Source organism: Echiichthys vipera (assembly GCF_963691815.1).
Source record: "Echiichthys vipera genome assembly, chromosome: 20".
Classification (NCBI taxonomy): domain Eukaryota; kingdom Metazoa; phylum Chordata; class Actinopteri; order Perciformes; family Trachinidae; genus Echiichthys; species Echiichthys vipera.
In genome coordinates this window covers 21,348,337-21,367,016 of record NC_139845.1, presented here as the reverse complement: position 1 = coordinate 21,367,016, position 18,680 = coordinate 21,348,337, and the positions used below count along the sequence as shown (strand labels likewise).

Here is an 18,680-nt window from a genome sequence, read left to right as displayed (position 1 = left end):
ACCTGCGTTACTCACCATCATCAGTGATTATGCAGTACAAATTTACCTTATAAAGAATTTGCCTTATGATGTATCTGCACAAGCTCATCTTACCTGCACAGCTGATTATTCAGTGAGAAAAGTTTTCTATGAAAGATGAATCTGTGGATGGGTTTCCCTCAGACTTGTAGTGAAGGAGGAGATGTGGGCGTGTGTATCCTGTGAATTCCTGGAGCGTTGTGGTTTCAGGCGATGCCCGAAGAAATCATTTTGGTATCAGTGAAGATCATTTTGAAGGAAAGACTTGTGTGTTATGAATAACTTCTTTTATTTTTATTTTTTTCAAACGCACCATAGTCTGTGTTAACTGGAATTTTAAGAATTTAGTTTGTGTGTATGCATCAGACGATTACTTACTTCGAAAGCTTTTTAAAGCAGCCCTAAATCATTAATGCAGACATGGAACATTAGGATGTAATCCTGGCCTCTGAGGCATTGGAAACTTTCCAAATCAATTAAGTCCTTAGCCAGAAGAGCTGCTTTAAGGGAGCTTTAGTCCCAGACATCAAATGGCAGAGAAAGGCTCATAGGGTTGTGGGGGTACAAAGAGTTTGGATCTAGCCTCTTTCACATCTTGATTTTTACAACCACTAAAGACAGAATACTGATCAATGTATTGATTGGATTTAAGAACCTTAAACACCACTTTGCTTTGTGGATTTTAAATGTTCAACAGGTTTTACAAGCTGGGTCAGGTTGAGAGGCAGCCAGGACGCTGAATGTCAGAATAAATCAATCAATCAATCAATCAGTTATACTTCATTCATCCCCGAGGGGAAATTATTTCAATGAACATTTCTGCACAGTGTCATAGCTGCAAGGTTATTGGGAAAGTATTATTTATTGGCATAAAGTAGAACTGACTCATAGAATTGCATCTCCTTTGTCATCAGTGCTTAAAACAGACACAGAATAACAGACACTAATTATTCAGTTGAATGCTGCACATAATATGGAAGTTTAATACTAACTAGGTTTTCTAATGGCATATTCAATCTGTGGTTCCCTTTTAAAACTGCAACAAGGATAAATGCTCAACTCTGTCTTCATCTAAGAAAAAATATGTTTTCTTTAAAGTTGTAATCCGTTAGAATTGGGATACGTTCTTTCTAGCGACCTCTTTGATGGTAAGATGTAACTGCAGGCGGGCCTCTGGGACCTCATGTCCCAGAGTTCCATTGGAAACTGAACAGTGTTGACTGTATGACGTCAGTAGATTGGAAGCTCTCACCTCATGGAAGTGGTGTGATGCCTTCATATGTGAATGACATATGTAGGACATGGTCATTATTCAGAATCAATATGTATTGCAATACATATCATATAAAGGCCTCTGCATCGTGATGTCTATCGTATCATTGGGTTGTGGGCTATACCCAGTCCTAATACACACTTCTATACATAGTGTAAATCTGTGATTTTACATGAAGAGTGCCTTAACACTACCTTTTGGAGTTAGTAAATTACATGTACAGTTACTTTCTTATGTCTGAGCCAGACCAGAAGCATGAGCAGTTTGTGGTGCTGTTTCTACATTGAGTTGTACCTATGATAATGGCCATAAATAGTAGCATGTTTCATTTAATTCAGTTAAGTGGAAAATGTGTTCGTGTGTAGCATATGCTGTTATGATGTCTGATGTTATCATGACTGTCAAAGCACCATTCACTGTCTCTTTTTTCTGCAAGCCGCTCGAACGACTCTTTTCTCCAGCTGCCACGTGCTGCTCAGGTGGGCATTGTGGCTGCTCTAACGTGTTAACCTGGGCGGCGAAGTAAAAAAGCGACAGGTTCGGCGACGCACACACCGTGCTTACACATGCAGTCTGGCTCGGCTGAAATACTATCAGTTGATTCAGGTCAAGTGGTCATGCGTTAGATACTTCCAGAAAATTCAGTAATTCTGACCTGTAAGGAACTGATTAAAAAAAAACTTGTCACATCCAATTGAAATCAATTGAGTGGCAGAAAAAGGATTATGGAGCTTTAATTATGTAAATTCACAAGGACAGATTATATTTAAAGTGTGTAACTCAGAGGAATAGAAGATATACCACATTAGATATACTAGAGCTACTGCTATTACTAATAGTAAGCTCATAGTGTACATGTGTTGATCAGTTTTATAGTGTTAGGGGTACACTTACACCGTCCCCACCACTCATTAAAGCCCCTTTATCTGTGCTGTCCCCTACTTTCTGCTGCATCTGCTGTGCATTTTCTTTATTTGGGAAGTGGGTACATCCAAGCTAAAATGTAACAAATGTGAACTTGAAAGTGGCATTATGAAAGGAGTTGCTTGTCGTGACGAACCCACAAAGAATATAAGCTTAATCTGTAGTTCCCCTCATAGAAATCAATGGTGAGTTTCAGCATTCAGTTTAGCTGTCTGGCCCACAACTTAACTGTTTTGCTTCACTCTCACCGCTTTCATGTGTTGTATTCTTCAGCTATCCGCTTTTCTACATTTCAAAGACATTTCAAAATGTCTTTTAAAAATTGTCCAAAAGGTCCAAATAATGTTCCCCAACAGAAACAGTTAAAATTAAAACAAAAAGGACTTTTCGTTTTCAAGAACAACAAAATAAAGAAAGAATTTCAGTTTGTTTAATTCTGTTTTATTTTTATTTTATTTTTTTGTAGGAGTGAATCATCTTCTTAAGCAAAAAGAATTATCTAATCTCTTATAAGTTTCAGTTTCGTTTTTCCCCGTTAGGAGTGGAGCCTCTTCCCAAACAATTTAACAAACGATCTTTGAACAAGTGAATCTCCAAAAAGTGTCTGAGTTTTCTTAGAATTGTAAACACGTGACCATGAAGAGGCAGAAATAACATGCTGTCCTGCAAATAAGATAAATAACAAAAGGCTAGAGGGTATAGGTATAGAGATTTTTTATAGGAAAGGGAACCTTAAATTACTTCTGTTGGGATCTGACGGCTATTCAGAAAATACAATTAGATCAAATTAACTTGACTTTCAATGTGGGCGGGGGGTGCCGTTTGGGGTGGGGCGCCCCCTAATATATTGGTAGGGGAAACACTGGAATGTTGACAACACTAGAACCTACAAGACGAAATACTGAGTCTGAGATTCTTCACTGGTAAAGCTTTTCCAGCATTGTTTGCAGAGATGAAAGCAAGGGTGGAGTATGCACTTCAATCTACTGAAAGAGTTGCACTCCAGTGGCTGGACTTCGAGGGCCACCGAGTCCTCTCAGAACGTCACTGTTCACTTTATTGACAACAACTGGGAGCTGCTATCCTAGACTCAGGTGACGCACGAGAGTCACACTGGCACTTGCATGGCAGAAGTGTTACAGAAGGCTACAGAGTGGTCACTGTGTGTTAAAGGGGCACTATGCAATTTGTTGTACATTGTTTTATGTGCGATTGGCCAGTTTGCAATGCACACGAATGAATCTGATAAAGAATAAATACATAAGTCCTGAGATATTCCTGGTAATTTTCTTCTTCGGTTACACAGATATTGTGATGTATCTTAGAGGATATTTCCTGCAGATATCGTATATTGTCATATTATCATTAGCGAGGGCCAAATGTTGTCACAGTATCGTATCGTGAGTTACTCGTATCATCCCAACACTAGTGAACATAGTGGAGCTTTAACAACTCAAGAGCCAGATATTTCCCTCAGGAGTTGCTGGAGACCAAACCTTCAAATGGAGTGAATATTGACGTTATAATCATCAGGTGGCCAGAAACATGACTCTAAATAAAAGCTGAGGTCGATCTGTAACTGCTGGATGTGTAAATAAGAAACCGTTTGCTAACAAGTTCACCATATTAACTTGAAATGTAATGATATGTCAACTCTGCATTCACATACTTGTTTGCGCTGCCCCGAGGGCCCCAAAACTCTGTTATTGCAGGTTTAAGGCTGCTCTTGCAGAAGGGACAAATTTCCTACCAAAGCAGACCCTTTCAAACCACTCCACTTCACCATGTATCAATTTCTCCAGGGCTCCTCTGCATATTCCAATCCAAACATTACTGTGTTTTAAATAAATAGAGGCTAAATGCTGTTGCTTCCTTCTCAGTTGTCAAACATGAGCCTATGGAACTCACAAGGCGGTACCTACATTAATGTATGCAGGTCTACATTTCAGCATGAAATGCATGCAGGACTTTCTGTCCGTGGATAAGTATAAATACGGTGAGCTACAGGCACTCATTGCAGTTTGAACTCTCCATACTCTTGGGTCGTGTTTTAGTGTGGACGGGCAGAAACAGAGATGTTTGCAAACAATGACGCAGACTCCCATGTCAGTCAGTCAGTCTGGCTGACAGACCTTTTGTGCTTCCTCTGGCGATGGATCTGCTCCCGGCACCGCGCTAAAACGTCGCTGTATTTGCTTTGCAAGGACTCCTGTTAACGTTTTATACTCGTGTTCCTGTCAGTAAAAGTTCCACCTTGTGTTCTTAGTTTACACCATTGTTGTTCTTCTGCTCTGTATTTTTATATCAGTAGTTCAGGCCCATCGCCTGAGTGCAAGGCTCTTACTGATGTCTTTATCTCTCTGAAAACAAATGTGTGGGTGTTTGAGGATAATGAGCAGGGGACATTTGTACAGTGGCTGTGCTGTCAGCGAGACTCTCCTCCTGTACTCCAACCCTTTTACTAATAATGGTAATAAACATTCTGCTGCTCTCATCATCTCGCCTGACAGTAAACTCAAACGAACACACAAGCTCCACATTATGAGTGTGAACAATGCCGGTATAGGATGGTCTGCTTCTATAGTAATTCATTCTCTCTGACCTCATGAGGGACATTTCTGTTATTGATTTTAATGTTTGGACTCTGGGTAAGAGAGATATCAAAGAGGTTCCCTTCAGAAACTTGATTAAGACAGCATCATTACTTATGGTTGTTGATAGCCTTCGTGCCCTCAAAAGACCCTGGTGTGGTGCATTACTGCATATTTGAAAACTGAATTCACTTTACCCATGCAAATGTATTTCCTTTAATGTCCCGCAGTAACCCTAAGTAAAGAAATAAATGTTTAATTCAAACATGACCTGCATTTCAAATATCCAATTGCCTGAAACTCTTAGCATGAACCTGCATCCATTTGCGATTCAATATATGCAGACCTTACAATATAACCTGAGGCTACTTTTATATTTTCTCTCTGTGCCCAACATGGTTCAGACACAATTTGGCAAAGATGTCTGTAGCATGGTGGAATTTCCTAATCTTATTCAGTTAAAAAAAAAGGTCCTGTAACCATCTGTTTCTTTAATAGCAGTGATAAGCAGAAATTGCACATGCTGCGGTTTAATAATGTTCCATTTAAAGTGAAAGCCATAGAAAATTAGGGAAGAAATTGAAACATTTCCGCAGCATAGCCCAACTCATTGTGATATCTTTGCGAGCCTCACAGTACAGTCACTTAGTGGGAAAAAAAATGCCTCTGCATATTTTTGCATACAATGGGTGATGGTTTTGCATAAATTCACAGTTCATATAAAACCAAGGATATACCACAAAAGAGTAGAAAACATAACTTAAACAATGCACAAGAGAACATGGTTTAACAGTGCCGTGTTAGTTTTTCAGACAAAGAATGAGGCAATGCAAAACTAAACTAAGGCAACATAGTGCAATAAGCCACAGACGTTTCAAAGAAACTCAGGGGGAGAAAATCGTAGTTTAATGGTTTGAAAGTCAAGAAACTAAAACTCTGAAAAGGTTACACAAAGTTTACCACTGATGAAGATGCATTACTATGTTAATGTTACATTCATAGGACATTTAACAGTCTTGTTACAAAGGGTGAACATATCTTTCTCTGAGGCCCAAACCTCATTATGTAAGTCAAGGCTGGGTAGATATAGATATTATCAGTGTTATCGTGACAGATCTCAGCTGTGAGAAAGTTGCTTGATCTCTCATCTGTCAGCTGAGCTTTTGGTGTTCAAACTGCTCAACTATGCTCAGACGTTATGCACACATAAATACCTTATACGTAAGGCTGACTGAGATTAGACACTAATACTATCTACTAATACTGTCTATTATGGATTTCTAAACAGACTACTGGACAGAACTCTCTCATTCTCTACAGTACTAAATTGGACCATTAGAAACTACTAGTGTGAAGTTAGTCAGTGATTATTATTGAATATATTATTGTACATAATACTTGACCCTGGTTTCACTTTTTTGAATCCCTGAAGACTTCAATTGAAAAGTGAAGGCAAAAAGAAATAAATGAATATATGAATAATATGAATACTGCATCAACCTTGCACTGAGGAGGACCACAGAGAGCTAGTTAGTGGACTTTGAGTTAAGATGTTACCGTAGAACTTTTGGTACGATTTTGAAAGGAAAATGTTCACAAGCAGTGTCATTATACAGATGCTTTTAGATGTTTGCTGCGAATGTAAACACAATACATCCAAGTAGCCATTATTGTTTGTTAAGGGATGCACAACAACACCTAAGCAAGAGGCACCACTAACCAAACACTGCCATGAAGACCAAGGAACTCTCCAAACAAGTAAAGGACAGTGTTGTTGAGAAGTACAAGTCAGGGTTAGGTTATAAGAAAATATCCAAATCTTTGATGATCCCCAGGAGCATCATCAAATCTAGCATAACCAAATGGAAAGAACATGGCACAACAGCAAACCTGCCAAGAGATGGCCGCCCACCAAAACTCACGGACCGGGCAAGGAGGGCATTAATCAGAGAGGCAGCACAGAGACCTAGGGAAATCCTGGAGGAGCTGCAGAGTTCCACAGCAGAGACTTGAGTATCTGTACATAGGACCACAATAAGCCGTACTCTCCATAGAGTTGGGCTTTATGGCAGAGTGGCCAGAAGAAAGCCATTACTTTCCGATGTTTGCAAAAAGGCATGTGGGAGACTCCAAAATGTATGGAGGAAGGTGCTCTGGTCTGATGAGACTAAAATGTAACTCTTAGGCCATCAAAGAAAACGCTATGTCTGGCGCAAATCCAACATCACATTACCCAAAGAACACCATCCCTGTATTTAGCGCCATCCATGTTTTTCAGCAGCCGGGACTGGGAAACTTATCAGAGTTGAGGGAAAGATGGATGGTTCTAAATACAGGGATATTCTTGAGCAAAGCCTGTACCACTCTGTGCGTGATTTAAGGCTAGGGCAGAGGTTTACCTTCCAACAGGAAAATGACCCCAAACACCCTGCCAAGGCAACACTTGAGTGGTTTAAGGGGAAACATGTAAATGTGTTGGATTGGCCTAGTCAAAGCCCAGGCCTCAATCCGATAGAAAATCTGTGGTCAGACTTAAAGATTGCTTTTCACAAGCGCAAACCATGCAATTTGAAGAAGATGGAGCAGTTTTGCAAGGAAGAATGGGCAAAAATCCCAGTGGTAATATGTGGAAAGCTCATAGAGACTTATCCAAAGCAACTTGCAGCTGTGATTGCCGCAAAAGGTGGCTCTACAAAGTATTGACTTTAAGGGGGTGAATAGTTATGTACATTGCCTTTTTTCTGTTATTTTGTCCTATTTGTTGTTTGCTTCACAATAAAAAAAATAAAACAATCCATGTTAATTCCAGGTTGTAAGGCAACAAAACATGAAAAACGCAGAGTGGGGTGAATACTTTTGCAAGGCACTGTACATGAAGTAGAAGACCACTTGTGAGTGAGACATTCATTAATTAAACATTTTTCTTACACTGAAATACTAAGGATTCCTGTATTTTTCTCTGTAAAGAAAGTGTGAAGTGAGCAAAATATACTGTAGCTTGCCGAGACAAATTCCGATTCAGATCAACTTAAGCATCCCACACAGGGAAATTTGGAGAGATTAAACTGAACTGAATGGATGGCATGTTTAGGTGATGCAGGAGTGACAACAGATGGTGCTGGAGATGAAAAACTTGTAAATCTCAACAAGAAAAACAAGAATAAAAAGAAAAATACCTGAGTCTCTGTATATTCAAGTCATTCCTGAGTATCATTGTATTCAAGTCATACACTAGAATAAGTTCTTAAACAATATCGGATCAATAGTGTGAAACAGCTTGTAACAGTCTGCAAATCAAGCATTTATGTGAGCCGTTATTCTTGAAGTCTGAAGCAAAATCCAATTATGTTTACCCAGATGATAAATACCTTCAGTGTTCTAAAGTAGCTAACAGAGTGGCACTAAGTGGTTGTGTTCTTTAAGGCAGGATTTGCAAGTGTCTTTGAGTGCAGGATTGAGGGTAATGTATACTTGCATACTTACATGATGCAAAGAGACTCAGAGGAGTAAATCTGTACAAACAGAAGAGGGAACTTTGTGTCAGAGAGAGCAGGTTAAAATAGGAATGGGGGAGTCAGTGCACACATATATGATTTTATCATCAGTTAATTCAGTACTTCCACATACTGTACACTACTGCGCAAAAGTTTTAGACAGGCTTGAAAAAATCAAGTATCAACATACAGTGACTGAACAGAAGAGAAATGTAAATCAAATCTTTGCCTTCAAAACAGCATCGGTTCTTCTAGGTTCACTTTTACAGTTTTTGAAGGAGCTCGGCTCGTAGGTTGTTCCAAACATCTTGGAGAACTAACCCCAGATCTTCTGTGGATGTAGGCTCCCTCAAATCCTTCTGTCTCTTCATGGAATTCCAGACGGATTGGATGATGTTGAACTCAGGGCTCTGTGGGCCCAGACCATCACTTCCAGGACTTACTGTTCTTCTTTATGCTGAAGATAGTTCTTAATGACATCGCTGTCCTGCTGCAGAATACATTTGGGGCCAATCACACGCCTCCCTGATGGTATTGCATGATGGATAAGTATCTGCTGTATTTCTCAGCATTGAGGACAACATTAATCCTGACCAAACATCCAACTCTATTTGCAGAAATGCAGCAAATAGAGTGGGAGAACCTCCACCATGCTTTACTGTTCCCTGTGGACACTAGATATTGTACCGCTCTTCAGCCCTTCGGTGAACACACTTCCTTCTGCTACAGCCAAATATTTCAAATTTGGACTCATCAGTCCAGAGACCCTGCTGCCATTTTTCTGTAACCCAGTTCCTATGTTTTCGTGCATAGTTAAGTCCCTTGGCCTTGTTCCCACATCAGAGGAACTATTACACAAAGGCCACTTCTGTCCAGACTCCTCAGGACAGTAGATGGGTGTACCTGGGTCCCACTGGTTTCTGCCTGTTCTGAGCGAATGGCACTGCTGGACATCTTCTGATCACTTCGTCTATGATCCTCAATGTTGCCTGTTTCTTTGTTCTTCTTCAAAAGAGCTTGAACAGCACATCTTGAAACCCCAGTATGCTTTGAAATCTTTGTTTGGAGAGACTTTGCTGATGCAGTTCAACTGCATTATGTCTTGTCTTTCACAACCTCACCTTGGTAGTAGTGTACATGACCAGAACCCATGCTTAGACTTTTACATGGGCATTCCTGGTAGGTGCTTTTTGAAGTGAACTGCATATTCTCCTGTTTACCATCAATCATTGAGACAGAAATGAACATGGCGAAGAGATAACTTTGGAGAGTTGCAAAATCGTGTCTCACATTATTACGAACTGCTGTGCAGTGTTTGTGATAAGCTTTTTTTTAATCTATTTTCAAAGTAGTGCATTTTTTTCTTAACATGAATTGTCCAATTAGTTACAAGATATACAGGATTGACAGTTGTGATGTCCAGATAAAGTTTTTCTGTTCTTGATTTCAGTCTGATATTATATTTACCTAAATGCCACAACTGCATACACTAAAATAAATATAATCAGTCAAAGAAGTAGTACTGTATGCTTTACAATTAAATAACTCTGCATTGCTACATAAAGCAGAATCCACACTTTCTACTGAATGTCATGATGTGAACAAATGTAGGAGAATGCCACTGACACAAGAAGATGATATGACACATGATCAGCTGGATTGTTTTACAGGACCTATCACTGCTGGAGTTGTTGTTGGAGTTGAATTTTCTTCCTCACAAACTTTGGTCAAGTGCAGACACAGAAACCTGACAACAGCTAGTTTCATTTGATCATCATGAAGTTACTCATGACCTGCGGCTGGTAACTTTTGTCATTTTAAACGCTGAAAGCGGTGGTCAGCCCCTGCTAAAAAATAAAAAGCTGCTACCTTGTTTTGTGGACTGAGCTTTGCTAATTAGAGAGATAAATGAGAGCTAAAAGATTGGATGACGGATTTGCGAATCTGGGTGGAGCATTTGGGGCCAGCACTCAGGGTCACTCACGCAATTGCACCCCAATCTTTTTCCCCATTTGCACTCTGAATATGCAAAGAAAATGCTCACCCTGTTAGGCTTGGCTGGCTATCATAAAGATAAGCAGCTGAAATGATCAGGTTATTTTAAGTCAATACCAATCCCCATTGAAATATGTTTGGATCCGTCCCAATACTGATCCCGGCCTATGGATTGGTATCCGGGCCAATGTGGATGTTCCTGTAAGGCAACGTCCCGCCACCAACACAAACTGAACACAGATATGCGAAACTGTTTGTCTTTTGGGGCATTGACGAGCCTAAATCTGAAGTCAAATGTCACATCCTAAAGGGCAAGTCCAGAGCAAGCCTAAAGCCTTTTAGAGCAAGTCAGATGTCATGTTCTTGGAGGTGAAGTACAAGTTGCAAGTCTTTGAAGGCACCTGAAGCAACACACTCACACTATGCCGTTTTTCCGAAGCGTTGTTTGTGTAATTATTTAGTTTGAATACCCACCAACAGGCCATGTTCATTTAGTTTACAGATATTACTGTCAGAGGCCCTAGGAATGTCTGAACCCAACCCATTCCCAGGGTGCCAACCTCCAAATAGGATATTTGTCAAAATAACATCCATCCACTCATGGCATAGCAATGAAAAAGTAGTGTTGTGAAGCAATTTCAGAGTGTCAAGATGCCGCCACAAAACTTTACAGGTTTGTAGTTGATATCAAAATGGAGGTTGAGTTTAAAGATGGGTATGGTCCCAGCAAGGGCGCTGGAAGTAGGGAGATAGAAAGTGGGGAAGGAGCCATTGCCACTTTACAACCCTGGTATGATTTGGCGTTGTGATGGTGATCCCATCACAAGATGGCCCCTAGTTCTCTAGTTGGTAAATGAAAGAACATTTCCAAAACATTGCATGAATGCACACAGATTACAAAACTTAGTTTGTACTGATATTTCCCGGGCACCTTTCCAACACTCTTTGTTAGGGAGCCAGAAGAATTGCATTTCACCTTTTTTGCTCCCAGCACTCACAACAAACTGAACAACAGTCAGATATATTCAGCTATATATTCCTGCCACCTGTGTAAGTGGTTTGTAATTGGAGAAACTGACATAAAGGCAGATGCAAATGAGCGTGAACATCTCAGGAGATCAAACAACCTTACCTTGTAGACACTCTGTATTTGGTTGCTTAATCACGTCTGAGTGGTGCAAGTGATGGAGACAGATAAAGGGACTGCATGATGGATCGCCACTCCATTATATTTGTCTCTTCCATTTTTCTTTCTTTTGCCAAATTGTGGACACTGGATGCATCAAAGTCCTTAGAAAGCTGACTGCCTGAAACTTTGCACACAAGTTTCGCTCTGTCTTTTCCTCCCTATGTCTGTTTGTCTGAAGAAAAAAATATATCCTCATATCCTTGATGGGAAGTTGTGTACTGTAAATGATGGATTATAGTTGACAGTTTGAGGCAAGTGATACTACACAAGCAACGATCGCAACAACTGAGAGAATGTCCAACTGTGACACCCTGTCATCGTCAATAAAAGACAAAGCTGTAACACCCTAGCTTGAGGATAGTCAAGTTGGCAAGCTTGTTGCTCACTTGTGAGAAGCTTTATTTGGATCATGGCTGAACAATATTGGATATGAAAGCATCAGGCCACGTTGTTCAACAGGATTAGACATTACATCACAAAAACTCCCCCACATCCAAAGACAAGTGTGACTGTCAGCAGGTTACCACAACTTAAACATTAATGTGTTTTTCTACACAGTAAATAATATATTGTCATAATCAATTATCCCTGCTACCTCTTGATACCATCATCGCTGTTTGTAGTCTTAGTATGTCAATATCTTTCATAGGATGCCATACTTTTTTGTTTTTATAATGTTTGCACCACCAACTCTGGACAGCTCATTTCCCCTTAAATTATAGACCCGTCCTTATCTTTTAATAGACTTCTCTTTTACTCTCGGCACCGTTCCCTCCATGCGTGGAAACTTGAATTATGAATAACACTTTCTTAACAACGTGTCTCGGTCTGCTGCTCTGTCCATTACTCCTTCTCCTCTCTGTTCCCACTACAGTTTAGGTGTTTATGCGATTCTGCACAGCATTTTGAGGCACTTATTCCTCCCAGCCTTGATAACACAAGCTTTTTCTTGTCTCCACCTTGCTTTTCTTTCTATTCTTTGGTTAATGATTACACTCAGATGGCCTCTTCTTATCCTCTTTTCTTGTGCCTTATTATTGTTTTTTTTTGCAAGAAAAGCTCTACTAAACAAGCCAAAATTACTAAAAAGAGAAAATGAATGAATAAGAAATCAAAGTCAGACTCAGGTCCATGAGTAATGAGTAATCTGACGATAACAAAAACAACCAAACAATTATTATGATCATTATGATCCTCATCAAGAAAAGTAGAGCCAAGCTAGTGGCTTTGTAAGGCTGTAAGTGCACACAGTAGTGCTTTGACCTTTATGCTAACATCACTATGCTAACATGCTCACTGTTACATTGTAAGCATTCTGATATTTATCGGGTATAATATTTACCATGTCATGGGGGGGGGGGCAACGCACGGGGCAGGGTACGAATGGACTGTGTGAGTGCACCTGCTGCATTGGAACTTATCCATTAATTTATTAAATCTTAAATAATCAATACTTTTTTCAATGGATAATTCATTTGCAGATGTATGTTGACCCATGTTGTCTGACTATTTTTTTCTGAAAGAAGTGACCATGTAGCTCTTTCTCTTCCAGGTCTTGCTGTTGCTGTGTATAGCAGACTGGATGGTGCACTCCATGTGGCGGAGCGGCAAAGATCCAGACAGTTTCTCCATTCCATACCTGACGGCTCTGGGTGACCTTTTGGGCACCGCCCTGCTGGCACTCAGCTTCCACTTCCTGTGGGTCATAGGAGACCAGGACAGCGATGTTGGCGACTGAGGCGTCCTTTGACATTTTCGGCATCAACTGTGACGGGAACCCTGCCTCTGCCATCCGACTACTCACTCCCTTAAGCCCTGTGGGAATGTGGGTGCTCTCCGTCACTGACACACATTCCTCCGCTTCACTTCACTTCAACTATGTGATGGTTTGAAATGATTTTCGGCTCCTGGCTTATAGTTCTACACACTAAAGACATTATAAATTTAGACTGTTCTCAGTACAGAATGCAATCTGCATTGTTTGCACCAAAGCACTTGCATATTTTATTGCTTGGCTTGTTAAGAGGAGCAGGAAAACACCAACCACCATACACAGCGTTGAGGAAACCTTGCTGCTGTTGGTAAGGTGGTGTACTCTGCCAGCCAGGCATCAGTCGGAGGTCTTATCTTTTCTTCTGCTGGTGTATATTTTGGGGATTTACCACCCACTGTGTCACAAACTTTGTTACCTGCCTTGTGTAATTGCTTTGCAACAAGAACTCTGACGCGGGACACAGACGGCTAGGATGGAGGATAGAAAGTTTTTGAAAGAACACACACTTTGAACTGCCAGCAGGTCTACCAGCACCATGGTTAGAAGGGAATAATATGAGTATGGTATGGTGGAAGGAGAAGTGTACATTTCTTCCTGTGTTTGTTTTTATTTTTACCAGTGTCCAAAGTCAGCATGTGCCCTATCCATACATCACAGTTATAATTGTCTGTAATCTGCAAGGATTAAGATGGAATATTGGATTAAGCCCGTAAACATGTCTGCATCTGTTTATCTTCTATACATACATTTTCTTTTCCATTTATGTTTTATAACCTGCCTCCTGACAGGGTTAACCTTTTTTTGCTCTAGAGACATTTTAGTAATTCAAGTCCAGTTTCATGGACCAGTGCTGTAGCTCTTTGTTCTGAATTCTGAAGTCAAATGATTTTGTGCCACATTTCAGTGTAGCAAATGATGCTAACACAGGAACATGGATGAAATTTAAAAAGTGTCAAAATAAAATGAGTTTATAACGTTTAAATAATGTAATGTAAAGTAAATTTTGTTCAGTTCAAAAGTATCTTCATGGACAGAGTGACAACACTTTATGGTACCAGGTTGTGGCCTAGTTGTTGAGAATTGGCCCTTTGCTAAGCACCACCCCCCAACAGTGTCCAATCATAGCTTAGCAACTGTAACTGGGCCCAAGCGGTCTATGGAGCAAGCTTTGGATTTCCCACTTGTTTAACTTGGTGTGTAAGGGGGGTGGGTGTCTTATTACCATTCCAAAACCAAAAGAGTGCAAGGAATTGATAAACCAGTGTGTTTATCAGTTTGCTAGCATGTCCAGCTAACCAGCTTTCTACCTACAGTTACGACAGAGCCTTACTTCCAGGGCATTTAGTAACTTATTAACTGAGTACAATACCCCATAGGAGACATGTGGTTATTGTATAGGTAATGTTGAAAATGCTCTCTACGCTGTGTGGTATTTCCCCAATGTGTGCTTTTAGCAGCTTTGTCTTGAACTTTACTGGATTTGATCAAGGTTAGAGTCCAGAAACCCCAGCAACGTTACCCAAGAAACCATTCAGTTTGCAAAACATATCGGCTAATCCTCATTCTAAAGGCCTTTTTCTCCAGATGTTAAAAGAAAAATCTTAGTATAAAAATACAAATAGGTATACAAGTTGAGAGGCCAAACGGGGTTGGAATGAAATATCAGTCTTGCATTTTTCTTTATACATCTTTCATCATATGAACTCACTCGCTCTACAATGCAGTACAGGAACAATGCTGTTTCTTTATTTAGTGTTCCGTGTCTTTTATGTTGATCATTAGCTGACAACTGACTTATTGGCTGGAACAGGCAGCTTTGGCCTCACTCATACTTCATTATATATCATGTGTTTGGCAGTCAACTGCATGTTTCAGAAGAAGAGTCTGCTGGAAACTTGAAAAAGTCATCTGGAGACAGTGTTTTCAACTAACTCATGAAGTTAACATTAGCTTATTTAGCTAGCTAGCTACAGCTTAGCGACAGATCTCAGTCAGCAAGATCAATGGATGCTTAAAATGCGAAGCTGCTTTGGTCTACCACTGGCAGAAATCATTCCATGATTTCTGTCTTATCATATAAACAGTATACATCTATTTAAGAACAGAAAACTACAGGCATAGCAACACAAACTAAGGCTATATCCATACGACTACATACGACTCCAGTCCAAGCCTATCCAACTTAAACTGACTTAACCCCAATCTGCTGCTGCAGTTACATCACCATGTCATATTGTTTGGCTTTAATAACTTCAGGCTCAGCTGAAACACAAGAATTGGAGAATGCAACTGCTGTGTTAAGCTCAGCTGCATAAACTATCAACGTTTGCTTGTTGCTAATGTTAGCTTTGTGGGAGATTAATTTTTTTGATTGCCGTGCATTAAATTACATATTTTCTTGCCGGTGCTGCCTCCATCTGCTGCTAAGACCATTAAACCGGGAGAAATACACGTTAATTATTAATGTCAGCTAAAGGCAAGTTTACGTTACAGGTTTATTGTTGACCACATAACAATAATGTTTCTGAAATATTAGCCTTAACCATTACACTGAGTTTGAGAGGCTGGAGGATGTTTTTATTTATTTCACAGAAAGAGCTGCTGACATTAAACATCTCTTTTTTTCAGAGACAGACAGCAGCACGACTGACAAAGTTTCTGACAAACAGAATGAGCAGCCAATAGAAAATACATGATCATAATATGACAAAAATGTATCAAATAACAAGTGAAAACAGCAAATATACATCAAACTCGAGCATATCATGAATACATTGTGGAGAATATCTACAACCAGATGTGTCTGCCTCCAAGTTATTATCAAATGTCTTAAAATCCTCCAATGAGAGCAGGACTTGGAGTTTCAGGTGTGGCTGTAATTAAATTCAGGTAAATGGAGCATCAGACTTTCATTATTTACACTAGATCATAAACCATTGTTAATTGGGACTTTGTGTAACTGTACAATGCGGTTACACTTCAACTGTAATTTATTTTTTATTAAAACCATAAGAGACTTGATCAGGACTCGCTGCTTCCCTCAGAGACTTGAGACTTGACTCGGACTTGTAAAAAGTGACTTGTGACCATCTCTGGTGGGTGCTCCTTTGTCTTTGACATGTCTTCCTCCAGTGATGGATAATGCTCCTGGTACTGCTCTAATATGTCACCATACTTGCTTTGCAACAACCACCAATCAGTGTTTTCCACTGCTGTTAACATCTTATACTTGTGTTACAGTAAAAGTTCCACCTCGACGTCAGTCCAAAGTAAATCTCTGCTCTTACTTTTCACCTTTGTTGTTCTTCCTTAATAGTATTTTCTGTATTTTCATTTTGAAATGTTGTTTAAGAGTCAAAATGTACTAGTGTGGACGTAGGGGACAGGGCCTAGTGAATGGTTAGCTTTTGCTTTGGATCACCCAATCCGCAGATATGTTTACTTTGTGTATCTTTGCACCTATTCATCTTTTCCGCCTTAGCCTCCTGCTATTATCTAAATGTAAACATCACTTCTCTGACACTCATGAAAAACAAACCATGGCATCTTCTGCACATTAAGTCTACCACCTGTGTTCCCTCTCTTTCGTTCCCTCTGTTTGTTATCCCTGTCTGTTGTCCTCGGTGGGGGTCTGGTTGTGCACACAGAGCAGGAGCACTGCAGCAGTCCAGCAGGAAAAAAAAGAACACCTTCCACGGCGGATGTTTGCACTCGAATTACATGCTGTTTACAGTGCATATATGCATAGCATCTACATGCATGCACTATTAATCAACAGTTTTCATGTCAGCATAGTCTGATTATCTGCTCATTTCATACTAATGTCAGACTCATATCTTAAGCGGTGTGAACATAACCGGATTAAACACCAGACTTCAGACAACAGAGGTTGATCCAGATGAAACACCCTCATTATTAATTGACTCACTCTGACTCCAGGAGAAATGACATTGGAAAAACCCTCTTGCTTAATAATAAACTGAGAAATCAGTGGCATATTGTGTGCATGTGAATGTTGGCTCTAATCAACTCCAATATGTGCCTGTCTTGATTCACTGGTTCACAGGGTTTTTCTCTCTGTCATGACTTAAACACATTTTTCTTTCTACCGCATTATAATACTGTGCAATGATTTCCTTTTGTACTCACTTTCAGTTCCATGATGACGACTCATATATTTGAGTATTATCTTTCCAAAATGGTATTTTAATTACTGACTACTTCTAGAGATCCCAAGGTTCTCAAAGGGTGACATACACTTGGTTCAGTAGAAATATTTCCTTTTGGTTTTTTTGTTTGCTTTTGTGGCTCATGTGGGCCAGAAATGCCTAAATAAATGTCTTTGAATTAAGAAACAACTCATTTTTGGTTATTTGCGTTGAAGGTTTTAGCTGACAAGTTGCTGTCTTCTCATCCACATGGGAACACATGCTGTTATTACTGCACTGAGAGGGAAAGACAGCACATGGGAGCTTAAATATTGAGACAGGGAGGAAATGCAGGAGTAATAATTGAAAGGAACATTGAAACTTCCCCCACGTCTGCCTGAAGTAAGCCCTAGATATTATCTGCGTTCTCCAATGGTCTCCATGACAACACCACCAGGCAATGCTTAACCTCTCCTCTTGCCCTCAATGTTTGGAAAAACGTGCATTTCTGCACAGATGTCACACATACGCCCACCTCCAGCACACAAAGTAGCACGTTTCCCTATAAAAGCTAGAACATAAGCATTCGGTTTGCTCTAGCAAAATAACAGAGATGGTTTGGCATTGATGAAGAGACTTCAGAGATTGGGTTTGATGCTGTACTGGGAGGGGACCAGTTCATTTCATCCCAGCTGGGTTGTAGCTTCCACTGAGAATACTGAGTTCTCTGCTTTTCTGTGGACAAAGCATCATTCATTAATTCATCTTCACCTTAAACATTGTCATCATTATTTTTTTAAAGCACACTTTTTACAGGAGGCCATCTTAAATTATATGTTTTTACTTTTTTATTTAACAAAATATATCAAACTGTTATATAAGGGGTTAGAAAAGATTCCCAATTTAAGCCCTATCAAAGAAAGAGTCAATAACTCTACCAGCCGGGGTTCACATAATATTACGAGGAGGGATTTTACAGCTCTGGAAAGTTAGTTATCACGATGGCTTTCATTTGAAAGTTTGTCACAGTTGAAAAGTAAATAGTTGAAACTTACCATAACTGTGAATTGCAAATATTTGATTGACCATTGAAATGTGTTGATATTGCAATGATGTCAAGGTTTCTCCAGGTTCAGCCTTTCGTGGAACGACTCTGCGTTGCGTTTGTTGCAGGAGCCATTTGCAGTGGCAACTCCGCCATGTTGACACCATGGATGACCTTAGGCCTATTTTAGTGGGGCTGAAGCTACCCTAAATTTGTTCCTAAGCTCCCC

The 18,680-nt window shown here is 39.9% G+C and overlaps 1 protein-coding gene across 1 annotated transcript in view; it reads left to right on the top strand.

The window, feature by feature from the left end:
• Positions 1-17,559, top strand: part of slc41a2b (solute carrier family 41 member 2b) — a 50,739-nt gene extending 33,180 nt beyond the window's left edge. The window contains exon 11 of the mRNA XM_083935127.1: positions 13,037-17,559. Within this exon, the coding sequence (XP_083791253.1) occupies positions 13,037-13,222 (186 nt within the window). The 3' untranslated portion in view covers positions 13,223-17,559. The remainder of the gene's footprint in view (positions 1-13,036) is intronic.
• Positions 17,560-18,680: the final 1,121 nt, after the last annotated feature.